This window comes from Athene noctua, chromosome 3 (assembly GCF_965140245.1).
Source record: "Athene noctua chromosome 3, bAthNoc1.hap1.1, whole genome shotgun sequence".
In the NCBI taxonomy this organism is placed as follows: domain Eukaryota; kingdom Metazoa; phylum Chordata; class Aves; order Strigiformes; family Strigidae; genus Athene; species Athene noctua.
This window is the reverse complement of record NC_134039.1, coordinates 34,867,844-34,886,418: the sequence shown is the minus strand read 5'-3', so window position 1 is coordinate 34,886,418 and position 18,575 is coordinate 34,867,844. Positions and strand designations below refer to the sequence as shown.

The following is an 18,575-nucleotide window of genomic DNA, read 5'->3' as shown; positions in this document are numbered from 1 at the left end:
GAATGTGCCATTGTCCCATGGATGGAAAACACTGCTTCAGGACCGTGATGATCTACATCTTCCCTAGTTCCCTTCCCCCAAAACAGGTATATAAAACTCAGGCAAGGCAATTTTTTAACTACTGTGAACACAGCATTAAGGTAGGCATGAGAATCTCATATTATGTTTTATTATTTTTCTGTAAGTACTAGACAGGGATTTGTGACAGATGAGAAGTTGGGGTGTTTGCCTTCACTGTCACTTCTACAACACTTAGCCACATTCATGCTGTCATTTCTCTAACACTTGCTACATGGACTGCAATAGATGACAAAATTCAGAGCAAAATGTACTGTGCATCCTTGTTTCTCATTTATTACACTTACATTATTTCAGAAGTGGCCTGTCTCATCAAAAGTCACTGAAAAAAATTATAACTGAAAAAACCCAACAGCTTATCAAAATCTAAGATTAATATATCTTCACCAAAACAAACCACTAAATTTATCAACACTTACAAATGCTTTATAATCGCATGACTGGAAGATGAGTTTCTCTGGATGATGTTGCCAATATTGTACAGGTGTTGATGCTGTGGCTTCATTTGGAGGTCGCAAGGTAATTGAAGGCTCTCCCCAGTCTCCTGTCTGAAAATCACAGTTGTTGAAGATATAAGAGAAGTTGCAGGCAAATTTGCTATAAAGTAGCTCCACTGTTGTGCTCAATTAACAATAATTTATTTTCTACACATAGAGCAACGTTACTAAAATAAGGGAATACAACTTCTACAACTTTTTTCATTATTTAGTTTATAATCCAAAGTCATCTACTGTAGTGTTTAATGAGGCTTTAATTAAATCTATTTGCTTTGAGAATAAAATCATTAGGCATCGGAAATATTCCTTAAAAATCACTGTTTACAATACATATATGAAGATGAGAGCACTTGAAAAAAATCATGAGATGTACAAAAATGCCATTCACAAATTCCACTATGTGTTTTACAAGCTTTTCTACACAGTTAGTAAGTCTTCCACTATCCACCACACATAACTGATAACTACCTTTCCTAAATGGCTAAATAACTGAGACTTTGCTTTGATCTCAAGACTTATTATATATTCTTCAAACATATAAGCCATTCTTTAATCTCTTTATGAATATTTACTTTGATCACCTTTTCTTGATGTCTCATTGTAGAGTTACTAACATTGCCCTTCCACATTCATCATTCCTATTGATATAGAAGATTGCCTTCCTGAGCTGTCATCTCCCCTCTTTTCTCAAAGCCCTCAGAGAACATGGGTAGGACTGCAGTTCGCTGACAAATCCCTCTTCTCCCTTCCAAAAAGAGCCAACACAGGCATCAGTACAGGAATGCCCCCAGCATGGCAGTGCTGTCTAGGTCTCACTTGCCATTGTGTGTTTTTGGACAGGGCTTTATTTGACCTGGACTGAGCTCTGGGCCCTTTGGGGCATCTTTCACCTTGCAGGCCCATGCAAAAAAAAAAAAAATTATTTTGACTTTATTAATTTTTTAACTGTGATCTCTCTGACTTTTTGTTCACATGTGCCCATGCTGCCCATGTCCTCAACACCTGGGATGCTACCAAACCAGCATCAGCTCACTTTAACTGAAAATGACCCAGGGTTGAAGTCCTTCTCCTCTTCCTAAGCCCTCTTCCCTATGTCACCAGCCCCACTTCTCCCCTACCCTATCTGGTCTGGTCTGGTCTGTCTCTGAATTCTCCTCTCTTACCCACTGTCTTGGGGATCAGATTTCTCCTTCCTGGTCCTCATTCCTCCCCTGCTTGTTCTCTCTCAAACTATTTTACCTTCTCCTATATGATTATTTCAATTTGGATTATGCTACTTCTTTCTTTACCTGCACTTATCTCTGTGTATTTTCTATGCATGTCATAATGCTAAAATATGTGTTGAAGCTGGCAAAGAATTGTCATCAGCATTTCACATAGAATATGGCTAGAAGTTAAGACTTTTAAAGCAAAAAGAAGTTAAGCATCAAAAGCACATGAAAAAATTCTTACTGAAGACATCCAGAAGTCTGGCAAACTATCACATCCTACTAATTAAATCAAGACAGAGTAAACAAAACAAGTAAAGTACATCATTTTCATGTGTCACAAAATAATGAAATGACACACATTTGCACAACTCTGCAATGAAAAGCAAGAGATAAATCTGGAAACATCAACATTACCCTGCCAATATGGCAACTTCAAGCAAGTGAGCATCATAAAACAAGTCAAACCTAGTTAATGTTGGCACTATTAGCACATTTACATATTATACAGTATAGTTATTTCTGTTTTGCCTAGTTAAGTTGCCTATATGCTATGGATATAACTTCAACCTCAGATTTTGAAAGGAAAGTAGCAGGAGCAATTGCTCCCATTTTTGGCATTCTGTATCCACAGAAATGAATCTTCTGACCACTAATGTATAAAAACCTTCTATCATATTTAATCTGAAGTGGGAATTTGATTTCTTTGAGAAGCAGTTCTCTTTATAAAATAATGTTTAACTCATATTTCAAGGGGCAAGGATCTGCATCCTTATTAGCAAAGCCTGTATTTGACTACAAGAGAAGATGGATTGCACCCATCTCAAATTCTCAGTGTGCTCAACTGCCTCTTAGGAACTGTTCAAGGCCATAGCTAACAAACGACTTGAAGTAGTCCCTTTTCTTAAACTAATAAAAATACACTTTGCATGTTCCATGTAAGGAAGCAGATTTCAGGAGGTACATCCTATCCATTTAGCAAAAGGTTATTACGATGAAACAGGAGTTAATCCGGGACAGAGAGGTTATAAAAGTACATCTTTTGACCATCGGTTTTTCCACCGAGGAGGCACAGGGACGGCCATGAGGTAGGACCAGAATTTCTATGGAACAAATGACCCTGGGGAACACTCCAAACCCTTTTGTTGCACTGGTCTGCAGGTGACTTTCCTTGCACGCAGAAAATGGACAGTACTGACAAATTAAGCAAGGTATATAAAGAGTGAAATGAGTGCATCATTTTACAGTTTGACCCCCTTTTACATGAAAGATATTAAAACCATGGAGGTAGTATTGTTTCTGTCTGTAAATGAAGGACAGTAATAAGAGGAGCAGTGACTACCTCTCCATATAAAGGAGTTAGGAAGCAATAGCCATGAGGAAATGAGAAACAATCTTTAACCAGGCTAATAAAACTAGACACTTTAGAGAGGGATTGTGTGGACACCATTCATTTGTATCCATTAATTGCTCTATAAATATATACAATCATCCTAGTACTTGCTCCTTTTGAATTAGACAAAACAGAATTGATAGGATTGTTGTAGGATGATCTAAACACATAACACAGCTGAGGTTAAGGGAAGGCAGAGATACAGGATTTCTGCTGTTCCTGACAGACCATTGCACCTGAAGACCTTTCATGTATTTCAGTGTGTCTTGTACAGCAAGCAGCTACTAAGAAAAGCTGCATAAAACTTAATATCATAGGTATAGATCATTATGATGGCTGAAGAAGACATGTTTGTATAGCTGTATTGGGTCTGGCTGAGCTGGAATTGGTTTCCCCTATAGCAGCCCTCACGGTGCTGTGGTTTATGCTGGGAGCTGGCAGGGTGTTGGTAGCACCCTGGTGTTGTGGCTGCTGCTGAGCAGTGCTTACACAGCACCAAGGCTCTTGCCGACATTTCCCCCCAGTGGGACGGGGTGGGCAAGATCTTGGGAGGGGACACAGCCAGGACAGCTGACCCGAACTGACCAAAGGGATATTCCAGACCATATGACGTCTGCTCAGTACAAAGCTGGGAGAAAGGAGGAAGGGGCTGGGGTCACCCTTGGTCCTCCGAGGCAAGCACTACACGTATGGGAGCCCTGCTCCTGAGAAGGCCTGACAGCGCCTCTTCATGGGAAGGAGAGAATAAATCTGGTTTGTTTTCTTTGCTTCTGTGCATGGACCTTTGCTTGGCTTTGCCTATATAAAAACTGCTTTTGTTTTACCCACAAGGGTTGTTTTTGGTTTTTTCACTATCTTATTTTCTTTCCCCTCTTTGCCCTGTAGAGAAAAAAAGGGAAAGGGGGGGAAAGTGATAGAGTGACTTGGTGGGTACCTGGCATTTAGCCAAGATCAAACCACCAGAATAGCCATGAAATTTTCTTTTGTAACTGTATCATAAGTGGTTTTTAATATTCAGCAGAAGTGGTTTCTGGTCCCCTTTCTTTTTGTTTCTTAGATTTTTTTTTTCCTCCTTAGATTTTTTAACCATACTATTGCTAGTATTCATTACCTATTTAGACTGAGTTATAACAGGGTAGTCTCCAAAGCCCAGATCCATGAAGATGTTTAGAAGTGTAATTTCTATTACATATTCCCAAGCAATTTATTTTCTTTTTTTTTTTTTTTTTTTTTTAAGGGAAGAAAGGCTTTTAAATAAAATTTAGACATCTAAATACTTCCATAAATCTGGGCCTAAAAGCCTCTATAGGGAGAAAAGGAGCTCCTCAGCTGACTGACTCTAGTCAGATACTGAAATTCTGAGATTTAGGATCCAACGATGACAATTAACTTCAAGTCAAATACAAAGTAATTATATCTCTGACCTAGAGAAGAGTTGAAATGACAAGTCTCAAGTCTGGGGTAGAAAAATATGAATTACTAGCAGTTCTAAATCTGAGGAATTGGTGTGGAACAGCTCAGGGCCTTCATAAGCACCTAAACCACTTTTAGGCAGTATAGAAATGTTTGTAAATTGGCATGCAGGACTAACTATGATGTTTGATTTAATTTTTAAAACTAGAGATGATAGGATAAGGATTTTCTGGTTTAAATATTTAATTTGCAATTATAACAAATAATCAAACATTTAAGCTTATGTATTTTTTATGACACAATATACGTATGGAATTTTTATCTCTCTGATGAAGTAGAAAGGCAAGAGATAATTTAGTCCTCATCTAACCTTACAACTCATCAGACAGCTGTGCAATTTATCATGTGGTTTTTGCTGTACTGCCTGTGTTTTAGTATTCTAACCTTCCCATGCCTTTAACCAGTGCTTTTCCTCTCTCTGCCTCAGTCACCTTCAGGAAGATTTTTTTGTTCCACATTTTGCAGATAAAGAATTTACAATCACAAAATGGTCTCCAGTCAGGTGCCAGAGTGGTAAAGGTTCAATCCTTTTACAGTGACAACTTTTAACCATAAAGTTCATAGCCTTAAAGACTAATATCTCATGTTCTTGCAGTGCTTCATAACCCTGAAAATGGGCAGAAGTGCTCTAGAAAGGGTCAGATGCCTAATGTCAAATAAACTACAGAAGCAGATTACTGCTATTAGGTAATTTTTTTACAATCGTTGCACATTCTTCCATCTCATCCCATTCTCTGAAAACTGTATTTGACTCACATTAAAAGCACCTGGATGCAGAGGTAGTCACAGGTAAGGAGTAACCTCAATATGACTTCTATAAAATCTAACATTTGCCTCATCTTTTTATAAAAATGTCAAGTTAAAAACCTTCCATGCTGCACGTGAAAAAAAAAAAAAAAAAAGGCCTGGTTTCGAGTGGCTTGAATATAGTAATTTTTAACATTTTATAACTTTTCACCTATTAAAGCCCCATGCCTAGTTATGGTAATGTGCATTAGTCACCATGACAACAATAAATTGGAGCACACATAGATATAACACTTCTGGCTGAAAAATTAATTATTTTTTCCCTGTAAGATTTTTAATGTTCTGTGGACCAGCCAAATCCTCATTGTTTGCTTACATTTTAATTCCTAGAGTGAAAGAATTTTTTTTTTAGCTCCTTATATCTTTGGCTTTTGAAATAATGGAAATAGGTTTGTGGTACACTTACATTTTAAAAGCTTCTAAAGCTCGGTAAACAAAATGGCCCCTCTCTGGCAGAAATGCTCCAAGGAGGCAGCTATATGACAAAAATCAGGAGAAATCTCCAGCTCCTCTGAAATACTATGCTTAGTGAAATCTGAACGATTGGCTGTCGTCCTTATTACACTGCAATACGGACCACCAGGTTTGCTCTCACATGCACAGCAGATATGACTCTGTCACAGAAACGATGAAAATTCAAAGCACCATCAGCATTACCTCTAATTCCCCAAAAGTGCCTCTACAAACACAGTGTGCTCCCCAGCTAGGCAAAGCCTTATAGATTAACAGGAAAGGAAGCACAACACATTGTGGGGGTGAAACTGTGCAAAACGAGCTGTTTACACGGTTTCTCACTTTGGAAAAGTGAGCAAACAAAAACATCAGGAACAGAAGTCAAAGCTCCTCCTGAGTGAGACTGCTGCTGGCAATCCCCTCACGTCCTGTATGTACACCATACAGCCAACAGATGCTAACCACATGGCACGATACACGAATGCGCGCACACATAATCCCAAAAGAGGGCGGACAAGTTACAAACTTTTTTTGTCATTTCAGCAACATGACACCCGTAGATAACACCATGGCAACAGACTGTACATCCATAGAGTGACAACATAGCCATTTATCACTGTATCTTACATTATGAACCTGATGAATCGATGAGAAAGGATATCCTGCATTCTGGTTGGTCCAGATCTCACAGACAGAGGACTGCTAATATAAACAGAAAACTACATCTCATCTTGTAAATATTAATGCACCACAATGCCAAAAGGCAAGAATAATTAAGAAAAGGCTTGCAATAACATTAAAGAAGGAAGTAAAACAGCTGTTAAAAGTAATTTTTTGTTTATTTGCTGATTAAATATTTTTGGACTGTCTGGAAGGAAACATAGCTTATTCAGACTTTAGACAAGGTTTCAAACTGTGAGCACAAGAAAACAATTTAGTCACAAGTGCTGGTGATGTAAAGAGATAAAGTTATGTAGCATAAACAGAAAATGCAGAGAGCAGAAGAAAAATTGGTTACTTTCAGTTTTTGGCAGGAAAGAAGTTTGAAGTCAACAACCCAATTAAGTTTTGAGATTTGAATCTCTCTCTGTTGGAGACTTTCACAGGGAGAGAGGAAGGGGAAAATCTGGCAATACAACAGGAAAAATACATTTTCTTTGTAACAATTACCAGAAAAGAATGCACTGCAATTAAGTGAGGCAGCCCACCATCTCCTTCCAACAACAGTTCCTTTGCATACAAAGATACAGATAATATTACCTTTGGTATTGACCATGACCCTGCTGTGTAAATGAAAGGTTTCAGTCTACCTTCTATAGGTACAGTGTACCTATTTCATAGATAGTCTGTAGTAACAAAGAGAGGTAAGCATACTGTAGCATCTCTAGCAAAAGCAACAGAAGTAGGCAAGCACAGCATTCACCAGCATCTTTTACGTATTTCCTTGTGTAGACACTCATCAAGAAAGCATCTGTGGCACCTCAGCAAAAGCTAAGATAACACTTTACAGTAGCCAAGCAACTAAAACAAAGCATCAGACATAGGATCTGCCCGCAGTATCTTTGGCAGGCAGCAACAAAAGGCAATAAACACGCATAAAAAAATGCAACTACAGCATCCAAAATAGATAGCAATTAATGTATCAGTAATTTAACAACAGCAAGAAAGTGTATTGCTGGTTCTTGGCAGCAGCAGCAGCAGCAGGAATTTAGCACCAATGCTCAAAACAACCCAAAAAAGTGCAACTCTTCTTAGAAATATGGCTCTTGCTCTTACCTTTCATAGCCTGAAACCTGGCTGGTGACAGACTAGGTAATTGCTTCCTGTTACTGTCAGGGCAGGCTGGCATCCTCTGGACTGACTATGGAGCACTGCCAGACAGGCTGGTGGCTGCCTAATGTTAATTGTCTCTTATTTCCTTCATAAATTTGAAATGCAAGTGCACACATCCCTTCCTCCAGCTTCAGTAATTCTTAAGCTTTCCTGTATCTGGTTAATTTCTTCTCCCTCATCTAGTTTTCAAAGTTAGTTGCTTCTCCTTCGTGATGTGCAGGCCTCTACATTTTGACAGCATTAGCTAACAGTAACTTTAGCTTTGTTTCACTGTCTTCTACCTCATCCTCTGCAACTTGCTACAAAATAGTCCTCCACGTGATGGATGCACACTGTTAGTGCAAGGCCAGTAGTAAACACCACTCCAGCTGGTCTGCTGGACATTAGAATTGGGACATTTCACTAGTTGGCACTAATGACCTTTTTTTTCTGTGTGCCAAGCAAACTGAATTCTGGATGGTCCAGCCATGCCCGTCACTGTGATGCCTACATTTTTTTTGCCTGGAAGGATTCCTGAATGAGAATCCATGGCAGGAGGTTGTGCCTTTGTTTTTCAAGAGAAGGGTAAAAGAGAAGGCATTTCCATGCCAGATACAGCATGCCCAAGCATCTGGTAATCAAGAAAACATACTGAAGTGCTATTTAAACACACTCGCTGAGGTCCTGAATGGAGCTAAGTAAGGCAGTATGGTACTGTATGCTAACAGACGTCAAAGGCTTGAAGGATCTAGGCTTAAGCTAAATCATGTTTAAATACAGGTGACTTGATTTATTAAGTCAATAATAAATCAAGCAGATTATCAAGAGACTGAGAATTTCCCATGACTGCATGAATGCCCAGTCAGAAGGGCAGCAGTGCAAAACCTATTGCTCAGTTCTGCATTCATTAATGTTTGAATGACTAAGGTACTGAAATGCAGTACAGAAAGAACATTAATTTTATGGAAGGTAATAAATTCAAATTCAGAAACCAAGCTTTTCCTTGCACCACTGTAAAAATATTTAGCATTTGCTATATAAATATTTTATGTCTTCAAAGTGCTGAATTTTTTTAATGAATTATGAAAACCCCAGGAGAAATACTTAAAGTTGCATACCCCTGTGCTGAAGAGGAAGGAACCAAGGAAAGGAAAAAGGTCGAGTATCTGAGACCAGAAAATAGACAGCAGGAGGAAGAATTGGGCTTAGGGTTCGAACACTCTTCAGCTCCCAAAACATATGCCCTCAAAAAAAGGGAAAAGAATTCTGTCTGTGCATGCACTTCCACCATAATAAACACAAATACACTTGGGCACTTAATACCATTGACACAGAGGTTCTGTGAAAAAGAGAGTTTAACAATGAACATTTTCCTAATATGGTAAAGAACCAAAAATAGCATCAGCTATTGCTGATGTATCAAACACGCCATTTTCTTCTTCCCGAAAGATAAATGCATATGAGTAACATCACAACAAGACTCTGCTATCATGACACCACTTTTGTGATAGCTATAGATGTCCCACACATGAAAGATTTCCCCATTTAGTCACCATGGGACACAACTCTGATGGGCAGGAGGGGGAAAGGAAGGGGGAAAGAGAATGACCTGCTCTGCAAAGCTTCTGCCATCTGCTACCCATGATATGGGTGCCTGGTTAATGGTGTGAGAGGGAGGGAGGGAAGTGAGGCTCCATGTTACCTGCTCTCCACTCCCCCATCTCCCTTCCCTTCCCAGCAATTGCAGTTCTGACATGGACTCCTAGTCACTTTATAATTGCCTTTTAAAATAATTGTTTAAGAATCTTTTCACTTCTCCCGTTTATTTAACTTAACCTACTTGATTTCAAGAAAACACGTTCATATAAGAAACAATATTTGTTATTGTTCTTGCTAACTTCCTCAGTGAAGAAGACAATAGGGCATAATTACTTCAGACACCTGTTGTGAGGTCAGTAGCCAATCATGTTACAAAGTGTTTTGCACCTTTGCACAGTCTTTCTAATTAGTCATATTTACTGGAAAAACTGTAGGACAGGACAGATACAAGTCTTCGATATTGAGGGTTATGCTGAAGACAACTTAGTGTTTCATAAGGTGAACAAAATTACCTAAAAAGAACTTACGTTAGGTTTCCTCCCTATAGACAGGGAAGACTTGGTTGATAATCTGAAAACAGAAAGTAACTGTAATGGAAGTGATCACAAACCACTAAGATTGATCATGGAAATTATATACTTTCTAAGGAGAAGAAAGGAGGAAAGCAACAGAAAAGAATACCTGGACAGCATATGCAGAAGGAACAAAAGCTGGGTGGAAGGTGGTTTTGATGTATTAAGACCAGTTTAAGAAACTTAATTGATGGCATTTTAGGAGACATCACAGATTTACCTGAACTAGGAGCAATTATCCTCAGAAAGTCATAGAAGACACTACAGAAAACTCACAGAGGACACAGAAAGGGCCAGAGAAGGGCCAAAAGAATATTTAAGATGGGAGAAAAGGAAGATTCAGAAAGTTATAGCCAGTCTAATGGGAGGGACCAGTAAGTTACTGAAAAGTTGTTTAAAAATCCAGTCACCATCCTCTGGTCCTTGTGATCTATGAGACATTTTGATATTGCTCCTGGCTACCTGAAATAAACAGGAATATGTGCATGTTTGTGTGTATATCTGTATCTATGTATGTATTAATTAGGATAACAAAGAAAAAGCATAATATTGGCTGTCATGTTACCTGACAGAGCTTTTATGGGCCAAGAAAAATTCAAGAAGTTTATAATAAGGCTGCTCAGTATAAATCATCTCAGATCAAATTTCCTTCCTTTGTTGGAAAACTGGCTGACTAAATCCGCAGCATCAAGGAGAAGACCAGCAGGACTTGGACACTGATGGTGCAACTTCTGATGTGGTAACACAACATTCACCATACACAAACTACCTTCAGTCAAAATGCAGTGGTTGCACAAGAAGTTGAAATTCACATTTAGAGAATAATTATTGGTATTGAAGCACTAGCGGACCTGAACACACCAAGGAAACCTGCTATGACCTGCTCTGTGGCTTGGAGGAGAGCTCAGGCTCTCTGGGAAGGATCCAGAAGTGAGGGACTTTCCAGAACAGGGTAAGAACTCAAAATGGATTTGATGAACTACAGTTGGATGAAATTCACTACGACAAGAATATTATTTGCAAAAGGAAGATTAGATACATAAATAAAATAGCAAATAAATTAGGAGTGTGATCTAACAGGGAGGAGGGGAGAGGAGACAGATTTTGAAGTTTTAGTATACTTCAAATTAAATACTTGCAAAAGAATAAGCAAACAGATAACAGGATAATTCAAGGTTGAAGGGAGCTCAAGAAGTTTCCATTCCAACCCCAGAGCAAAGCAGGATCAGATGTGAGAAGAAACCAGGTTGCTCAGGGCTTTATCCAATGAGGTCTTGAAAACCTCCAAGGACAGAGACTGAACAGCTTCTGTGAGCCACATGTCCCACACCCTGCCTGTCCTCCTGGGGAGGATGTTTCTCTTGTCATCCCGTCAGCACCTCTCCTCTTGCAGTTTCTGTACCTAAAGCCACCTCATTTCCAGACATCCCCAGTCCCCCAGCCTCTCCTTAGAGAGCAAGTGCTCCAGCTCCTGATCATCCTAGCAGCGCTTTGCTGAATTTTGCTCTCCTAAATAAAAAAATGAGGTATTTAATAAAAGTAGCATATTGTAACACAAGGGAAGGAACTTTTTTGCCATATGGGGCAGCCACCAGAGAGGTCTCCATATGGAGTGACATCCAGTTTTAGCCACTGTACTTCAAGGAGCATGGAGGCACACTGAGGGAATCCAGGAGAGAGTAACAACAATAAACAGAAGTGTAGAAAACACCAGGGCATGGCCCTGGTTAAGTAAACATGGACTCCCCATGGTCTACCGACCCCTCAGCTGGTCCGAGAAGTTTGTTGATGACTTGATCTTCTGCTGCCTTCTCCACCTCTCCCTGGCAAGGCTCACTCTCTCTTGCACTTCCACATCACAGAGCTGGTGCACAGGGAGAAGAGGAGCTGCTGAACATAACCTCTGGGTTTACTCCCCCTTTGTCTCTCCTTCTGTGTCTCATCACAGGGCTGAGACTTGGGAAATCACTTGGAAAATCTCCTGGGGCTGCGGCCCCATTGAGGTGCAGGAGGGAAAGAGAGAAACAGCAGCAAACCCTGATCCCTCTGATGCACATTATATCTAGCAGTAACTTGCTAACTATAATTCAGTCTAGCTCCAGAAATGAGGAGAATTTTGGATCAAATCCCAGAAAAATCACTCTTGGCATGGCAAACAATCTTTGAAGGTGCAACAGCTGAAAGCAACAAATGAAAATCTGATGAATGGGGCTGTCTGGCCCTTTTTGTAATTGTCACTCCAAAAAGTTTTAGGACCGTGGGAGAGCAGTTGTGCTGTCTCAATAGATGTTACTTCCCTGAATGTTCCCAGAGCTCTGAGGAGAGCCTGTCTTACCAGCAGGAATAATCACAGATCCTCCTTCAAAAACAAGATCTTCAGAGACAAAGTTAAATTTGTATTTCTTTTAGAGAAGCAGGAATTAGAAATAACACTTCTTATTAGAGTAAGTATATGTGTTTTGCATTGGTATATTTCTTTAGCTTCTCCTGAAACACTTTACATGAAGATTTCCAGAAAATCACCAGCCATCTTAGAAGGGCTTTCTTGCTAGCAGGCAGCGGGTGACAGGCATGAGGAGCGACACCACGCTCCAGGTGAGTGCACCCAGCGAGGTTTCCCAAGAAGGTGCATGCTGTGGCCAGCACACCCCAGGAAGGGAGACAACCGGCCCAGGACCACAGTGAGCCTGCGAAGACTGTCCCTTCCAGCCCATGGCATGGTGAGAAGCAGAGCCTCATCTTGTGCCAAGGTCAATGTTTTAGGTCCCACACACCTCCACCTCCTGCTCCATGCAGGGCCATACTTTGCACATTTTTCTCTGATGAGAAAAGACTAATAACACAGCTGTGCTTCTCTCTCAACCAGCTGACACCCTCCTTCATGCAAAGGCTGTCTTCTCTGATAGGCAGTCAGTTTTCATTTGATTCCAATTCAGCAATCCAGGATCCAGGTTCTTTCTGGGGAGGACGAACTGAGGGTCTTCCCAGTGGTTTGCTAAGGCTATGGCTGCCCTGGAGGTGCAGCTTTGCAGCCACAGCTCTGGCCCTGGCAACCCAGGGTGAGCAGCCAGTTCTCTTCTGATTGATGACTCCCCTTCTGCTGGTGCTGTCAGCTACAAGTGCTCCTCAGCCTTTTAGCCTAGCAAAGAGGATACAAACTTCTGGACAAATACCATCAATAAACATTACGAGACTGTGGTCCCTGAACATTAGGTACGGATACCTACATTTTAGCCAAAAAAACCCCCAACAACAAAAAAGTGGGGTCTTTCAGAAGAACACAAACTCTAAGCACAACTTCTTTCCAGCAGTTTAAGAATGTAGATGTTAAATATTAAAATTCAGCTTTGACTCTGAAATATTCAGGTTTTCAATAAGAACTGTTTATTTGACAGTAGAAACTACCTCATCTACTCTATTTTTTATCCAATCTTCCTCCATTTTTCATACAACCTTTCCAATGTAGAACTTCTAGCTCACAAGGCTAAGTGTGAAAAACAATAAATTAATGAAGAACATCTGTCCTGATCTTGAAAGAACATCTGTCCCCTTCTTGGTGTAGTATTTATGGCTTTAGTTTGGATCATTTATACCAAATACAGAAGTGGCTTCCTTAATTCCATATGCTGAAGTAGCATGTAGGTATGATCCACATCCCACGACTTTATTTCTAAGATGCTAGCTTCTGTAACATTCCTGAAAAAAATTGTATTTTTCTCTTCAGGCAGAAATTACTTAGAATTTTCATAATGTCTTTATCAGTTTACTTGTCCATTAAATACACAACAATCAAGAGATTTACACATGAAAGTTTGCTGAAAGTTACAGTTCAAGATACAGCCCTCTATGGCATTAAGATCTATCTGAATTAAAAAAACAACTGTCAGTAACATCTATACCACCCAAAAATGGATTCAGTTAAGCATTTTTCTTCTGATGTTAAATTGAAGATCTTCATAGTTCAGTCATCCTTACACATTGAAAGTAAAATGCATGTGAAAATATGAACCTTAGAGCATTTTGTTTGGATTTTACAAACTTGCCTTTAAAATGTCTGTCTGTTCATCCCCACAACATACACTATTTTATGCTTATAAAAAAGTAAGAAACCTTAGAAATAACAACAGAATGGAAGTCTAGACAATTGTATTTTTCTCTTTATTGCTTCTTAAATCTACCAGTAAAGAATTCTGTTATTTCACCAGTAATTTCAACCATTGATAAAACCCATTCTTCATTGCTTAGATAATCTCGTTTTACACACCAATATTCCCCTGGGCATATTTTCCTTCATTCATCATAATCTTTTAATCCTTCCAAAGCAGAGGAGGAGACAGAAAAACAAACAAGAAACAAGAAATAAAAAAATGTCATACTGTGTTTAAAAGTAAAAAAACTAAAGGTGGGTGTTACAAGGTGTTTTATTTTTGGCTTCTTCAAACTTTCAGAGTCATCTTTGCTAACTTTCAATATCCCTGTACCTCAATTTTCTTAGCTATGAAATAGAAAACATGATTTTAAACCACACAGCCCCAGAGTGCATTGGAAATATGAATGCATTAGCATCTGTGAAGTATTTGGAATATGTTTTGGAGTTGGAGGTTATTATTTCATAAAGCTGCTAGATTATTACACAATTTTCCCATAAATCTGCCTTCACAGATTCTGTCTCTTTTTAATACACATTTCCTCCATTGTACACAAAACATCTCTGGTACTAACTCCATTTAAATGACTGTTTCCTGTATATCAATCCTAATCCTGCAATGAATTATTATATCTCACAAAATTATGTTACAAGGCAGAATCCAAACAATTGGGGTAGCTTTACTTCAAACTTACTACCCAGTCATTACAATGACCTTACATTTAGATTACCTTGTGTTTTAGAAAACAAACAAAAAAAAATTAGTGAGAGTCCTCAGACCATGGGAGCAAAGAACCCAGAAAGGCTTTCAAAAGTCTGGGTTCAGCATCACTGGGAAAGAACTTCTGCTGCCAGCCTTTGTGAATAATTTTTCCAACTCTCTGAGATCTTAAAGGATTCTCTTTCTTCCATCACAGCCCACTGGGGTGCCCCCCATATGGGCCACGACTAGGTTTATCCTACCAGAAAGCTTACTCTGACTCATTACCAGTTTTTTCTCCCAGAGGCAGACACAGCCTGGAGCTTTCCCCAGAACTCTAAAGAGGCACCCGCCCACCACCTCCTGAAATGACAGACCTCTCCCATCCCGGGGTGCACCACAAGTTCAGCCCTGTGGGGAAAGCGTGCGTCAGCATCAGGGTGATGCCTGACCCAGCTCTGGTTCGACAAGGATTGGCGTGGGCAGCAGCACTCCCTGCACCTCCCTGCCCGTCTGCCGTGAGGAGGATGCTTTCAGCCCTCACTCCCAGCTTGGGGCAGGGTGCAGTGTTCCGAACACCACAGTGAGAGGTCTTATGGACCACAGTGGCTAAAAGCACCTATATGTCATTGGCTGGAGCAGTAAAAAGCAACAACTTTGGGGCTGGCAGTCTGGGATATGCTTGCAGCTAGTACCCAAAACTTCTCTGCTGTCTGGAGAATTACAAATCCTGAAGACCTGAAATCTTAATTGGTGTATTTTAATGAACTTTGCTATGCTTCCTTCTACCCTCCAAAGCTCTTCCCTGCAGACATATATTTCCCTCCCTGCCATAATTTCAGGCGTGAATGAAGAGCCCAATTCCTTCAATGGGACTCCTCCTATCGATTTTGGTTCCAAAATCCAAGCTTTGCCTGTGTAATTTCCGTTCTATTTTAAAGGTTTAGGCAATCTTAAGAGCAACCTCAGCTATTTTAAGCTATGTTAATTTGATCATATTAATCTACAGTTTGCAGGCTCAGAATTCAACAACGACAGTCAGAGATGACTCAGATTACTCAATCCTTTCTGGATTTTTTTCCCCCCTTTTTTTTTTTGAAAACAAACCATCTCACAGCCTTCTGTATTACCTTTTCAACAGTTGTGATTTATCCAATCAGACGTCAAAAGATTTTCAAAGTTGGATGACCAACTGGAGACTTGAATGGCCAAACCTATTCCAGAGGGGAATCTAAATTGGTTAAGACTCATTGTTTATATTAGCTTTTTCTCCTCTTAGGTCGCAAACAGTCTGTTAGGGAACTGTGAATGAAGGTACATGCTGGCCTTGAGATAAAACCACCCACATTAAGCGAATTTAAACCAGTGCTTCCTCCAGGAAACAAAGCGTATTACTTACAAGCAGTTTTCATTATGCTTTAGAGAACTGTTTAAACCCATATAGCAGATGAAAGGAAACCAGATTTAAACAGATGTGCTCATTGTTTTAACAATCACTAGTTGATATCTGACGCAAAGATCAACACGTTTGATGACCCCCATGTAAAGGTTTAGTGCAAACACAGCCATAGTAAAGATGAAAACATCAGATCCCACCATTTTCTCAAAATGTCTTCAGATTTTAGATTTTAAATTGAGGCTAAAAATAGTCTTATCCTAACATTTCTGAAATGAAATCAAGTTCATGAAAGCAATACCATGAATAACCTCTCAATACTGTGTTGGCTTCTCTCTTCAAGGCCATAAAAATACTCATGAATCTCATCATCAAGAACACACCTAAAACCCTTTCAAAAAAATCACACCATCAAAGAAGTCTTTATGCACATCTGTCTACTATAGCATACAGTAAACATGCAGATTCATACAGCAGCATGCAAACAGCCTAGCAAAGAAAGGGTTAATACAAAGAATATCCTCAAAGCAATTCCAATAAACCCTCCAGATCATTGTTTGTGAGAAGTATTCTAGCTGGAAAGCTGAACTGGTATCAGTTCGGAAGTTGTTAATCTGACATAAGCCAAAAGAACCTGCAAACTGCAAGGAGGAAGTTACTAAGTAAAAAAAAAACAAAAAAACCCCCAAACAAATGGAGCAGGAGGCTCATGTTAAGAATTAGCTAGATCTCATTTATTTTTCAGAAACAATTACTTTACCTTTAATTTCAAAGGGGCTTTGGGGGAAAAGATTGAAGGAAGTATGGTTCATTTTAGCAAAGCACATATTTAAAAAAAAAAAATAAATCTATTTTTGGGCTACAATGGTTGAAGAATTCCCTGATTAGCCTCTTAGCGGGGTGAGTCCAATTTAGTGAGAATGATCACCAGAGGGAGTCATTGACTTTTCCATTAATGTCAAAGGGAACTTTACATACATCAGGAGTGCAGAATTTGGGGACAGAGATGAGAAAGACTCCAAACAGATTGGAGTTCAGGGACTAACACAAAATTCTCTTTTATGTATTTCACCTGAATCCATTTTCCCCTTTGGAGTCCCAAAGGATGACTGCTATATTCTGCGGTGAAAGTCAGACAGAAGGCGCTGAAGTCATTCATTCAGTGGGCACACACTCCCACAAATAAAAAAATCCCAGCACTTCATCGATTTTAGTGGTTTGGAGTTGTGCAAGTATTAATTGCTCAGTTTTCTCTTTGGATATGCAACATACCACAGTCCTCCTGGAAACGCAGTTTTTAACATCCCAAACAAAATCTCCAGGTGCCATATATGAGAGAGTGTCATACCTCTTGGGAATATCAGAACTTCAAATAGAAAAAGAAAAAGAGTGAAAAGAGACAGGAAGAATTTCTAGTGTGTTTTTTTTGTTGTTGTTTTGTTCTTGGTTTTTGGTTTGTTTGGGTTTTTTTTTCTTCGATGTTAGTGACTACAAGAGGAAATGAGAATAGGGATTTGTGAACTGAGTGATAAAATGAACTAAGTAGATGAACCTGTCTACTCAGCTGTAAACCAGTGTGTAGTTCATGCTCAAACACCTAAATTTCATGATCTTCAAAGAAATATTTTCATATTAATAACTGGGCTTTTCCTTGCTGGACTTCAGCTCAGCCTTGTTCTTGCCACAAAAGCCCAGCAGATTTTGGTTTGAAAACAAGCTCATTCACTAGGCAACTTTTCCCCTAATTCTGTACAAGATTATACAGCAGAAAATTAGGAGATTAAAAAAAGGCAAGGAAACAGTCCCACCCAGCCAAATGCAATTTCACTTCCCTAGAAATGTCCTCTGAACAAATGGAATTCAATTTGTTTCTGTGTTCCCAGGTAACAACAGCACCTTGTTTTGCTTGTTTATTTAATTACTTCTTGTTCATGCAATTAGCTGAGACCACAGCCTTTTGTTCATTATGCTAACCATAACATAGTTATTTGCATAGCTGTTTCCATTTTGAGACTGAATTTTATGGTGAGGATCTATTTTGGGCTGTGGCAGGCAGAGAACCACTGGGAAGCCTCACACAGGGCAGCATGCAGCAACCTGCTCCTTTGTGGAGTGAATCGCTCCAGGAACTGCACTGGCTGTCCATCTGCTTCTGACAGCAAATCAAAGCACTATTTCCAACATACGCTGCAAAGCACCACATGGCTTAAGACATGGCTGTCTTTCAGCATGTGCACCACCAAAAAACAGCCAAGTTCATCTTAAAGCATTTTCACCAACAGGCTGTCCAAGCTTAACTTTACTGCTGTTTAGAATAGTACAAGACATCACTCTGGTCAACATATGCTTGATTTAAAATAATTGCTACCCTTACTGTGGTCAGGTGAAAAAATTTAGAGATAGAGGCTCCTTTAGGCTTTCTTTCATGAACAGTTTGATT

The 18,575-nt window shown here is 39.5% G+C and overlaps 1 protein-coding gene across 7 annotated transcripts in view; it reads right to left on the bottom strand.

Annotated features, from left to right (window-relative positions):
* ANKS1B (ankyrin repeat and sterile alpha motif domain containing 1B) overlaps positions 1–18,575 on the bottom strand; it is a 467,048-nt gene that overhangs the window by 29,668 nt on the left and 418,805 nt on the right. For 3 of the 7 annotated variants that reach the window (XM_074902674.1, XM_074902679.1, XM_074902680.1), the window contains one exon: positions 498–626. In XM_074902674.1, the coding sequence (XP_074758775.1) occupies positions 498–626 (129 nt within the window). Of the gene's footprint in view, positions 1–497; positions 627–6,536; positions 6,612–18,575 lie in introns of all 7 variants that reach the window. The other 4 variants (XM_074902675.1, XM_074902678.1, XM_074902676.1 and 1 more) reach the window with 2 other exon arrangements.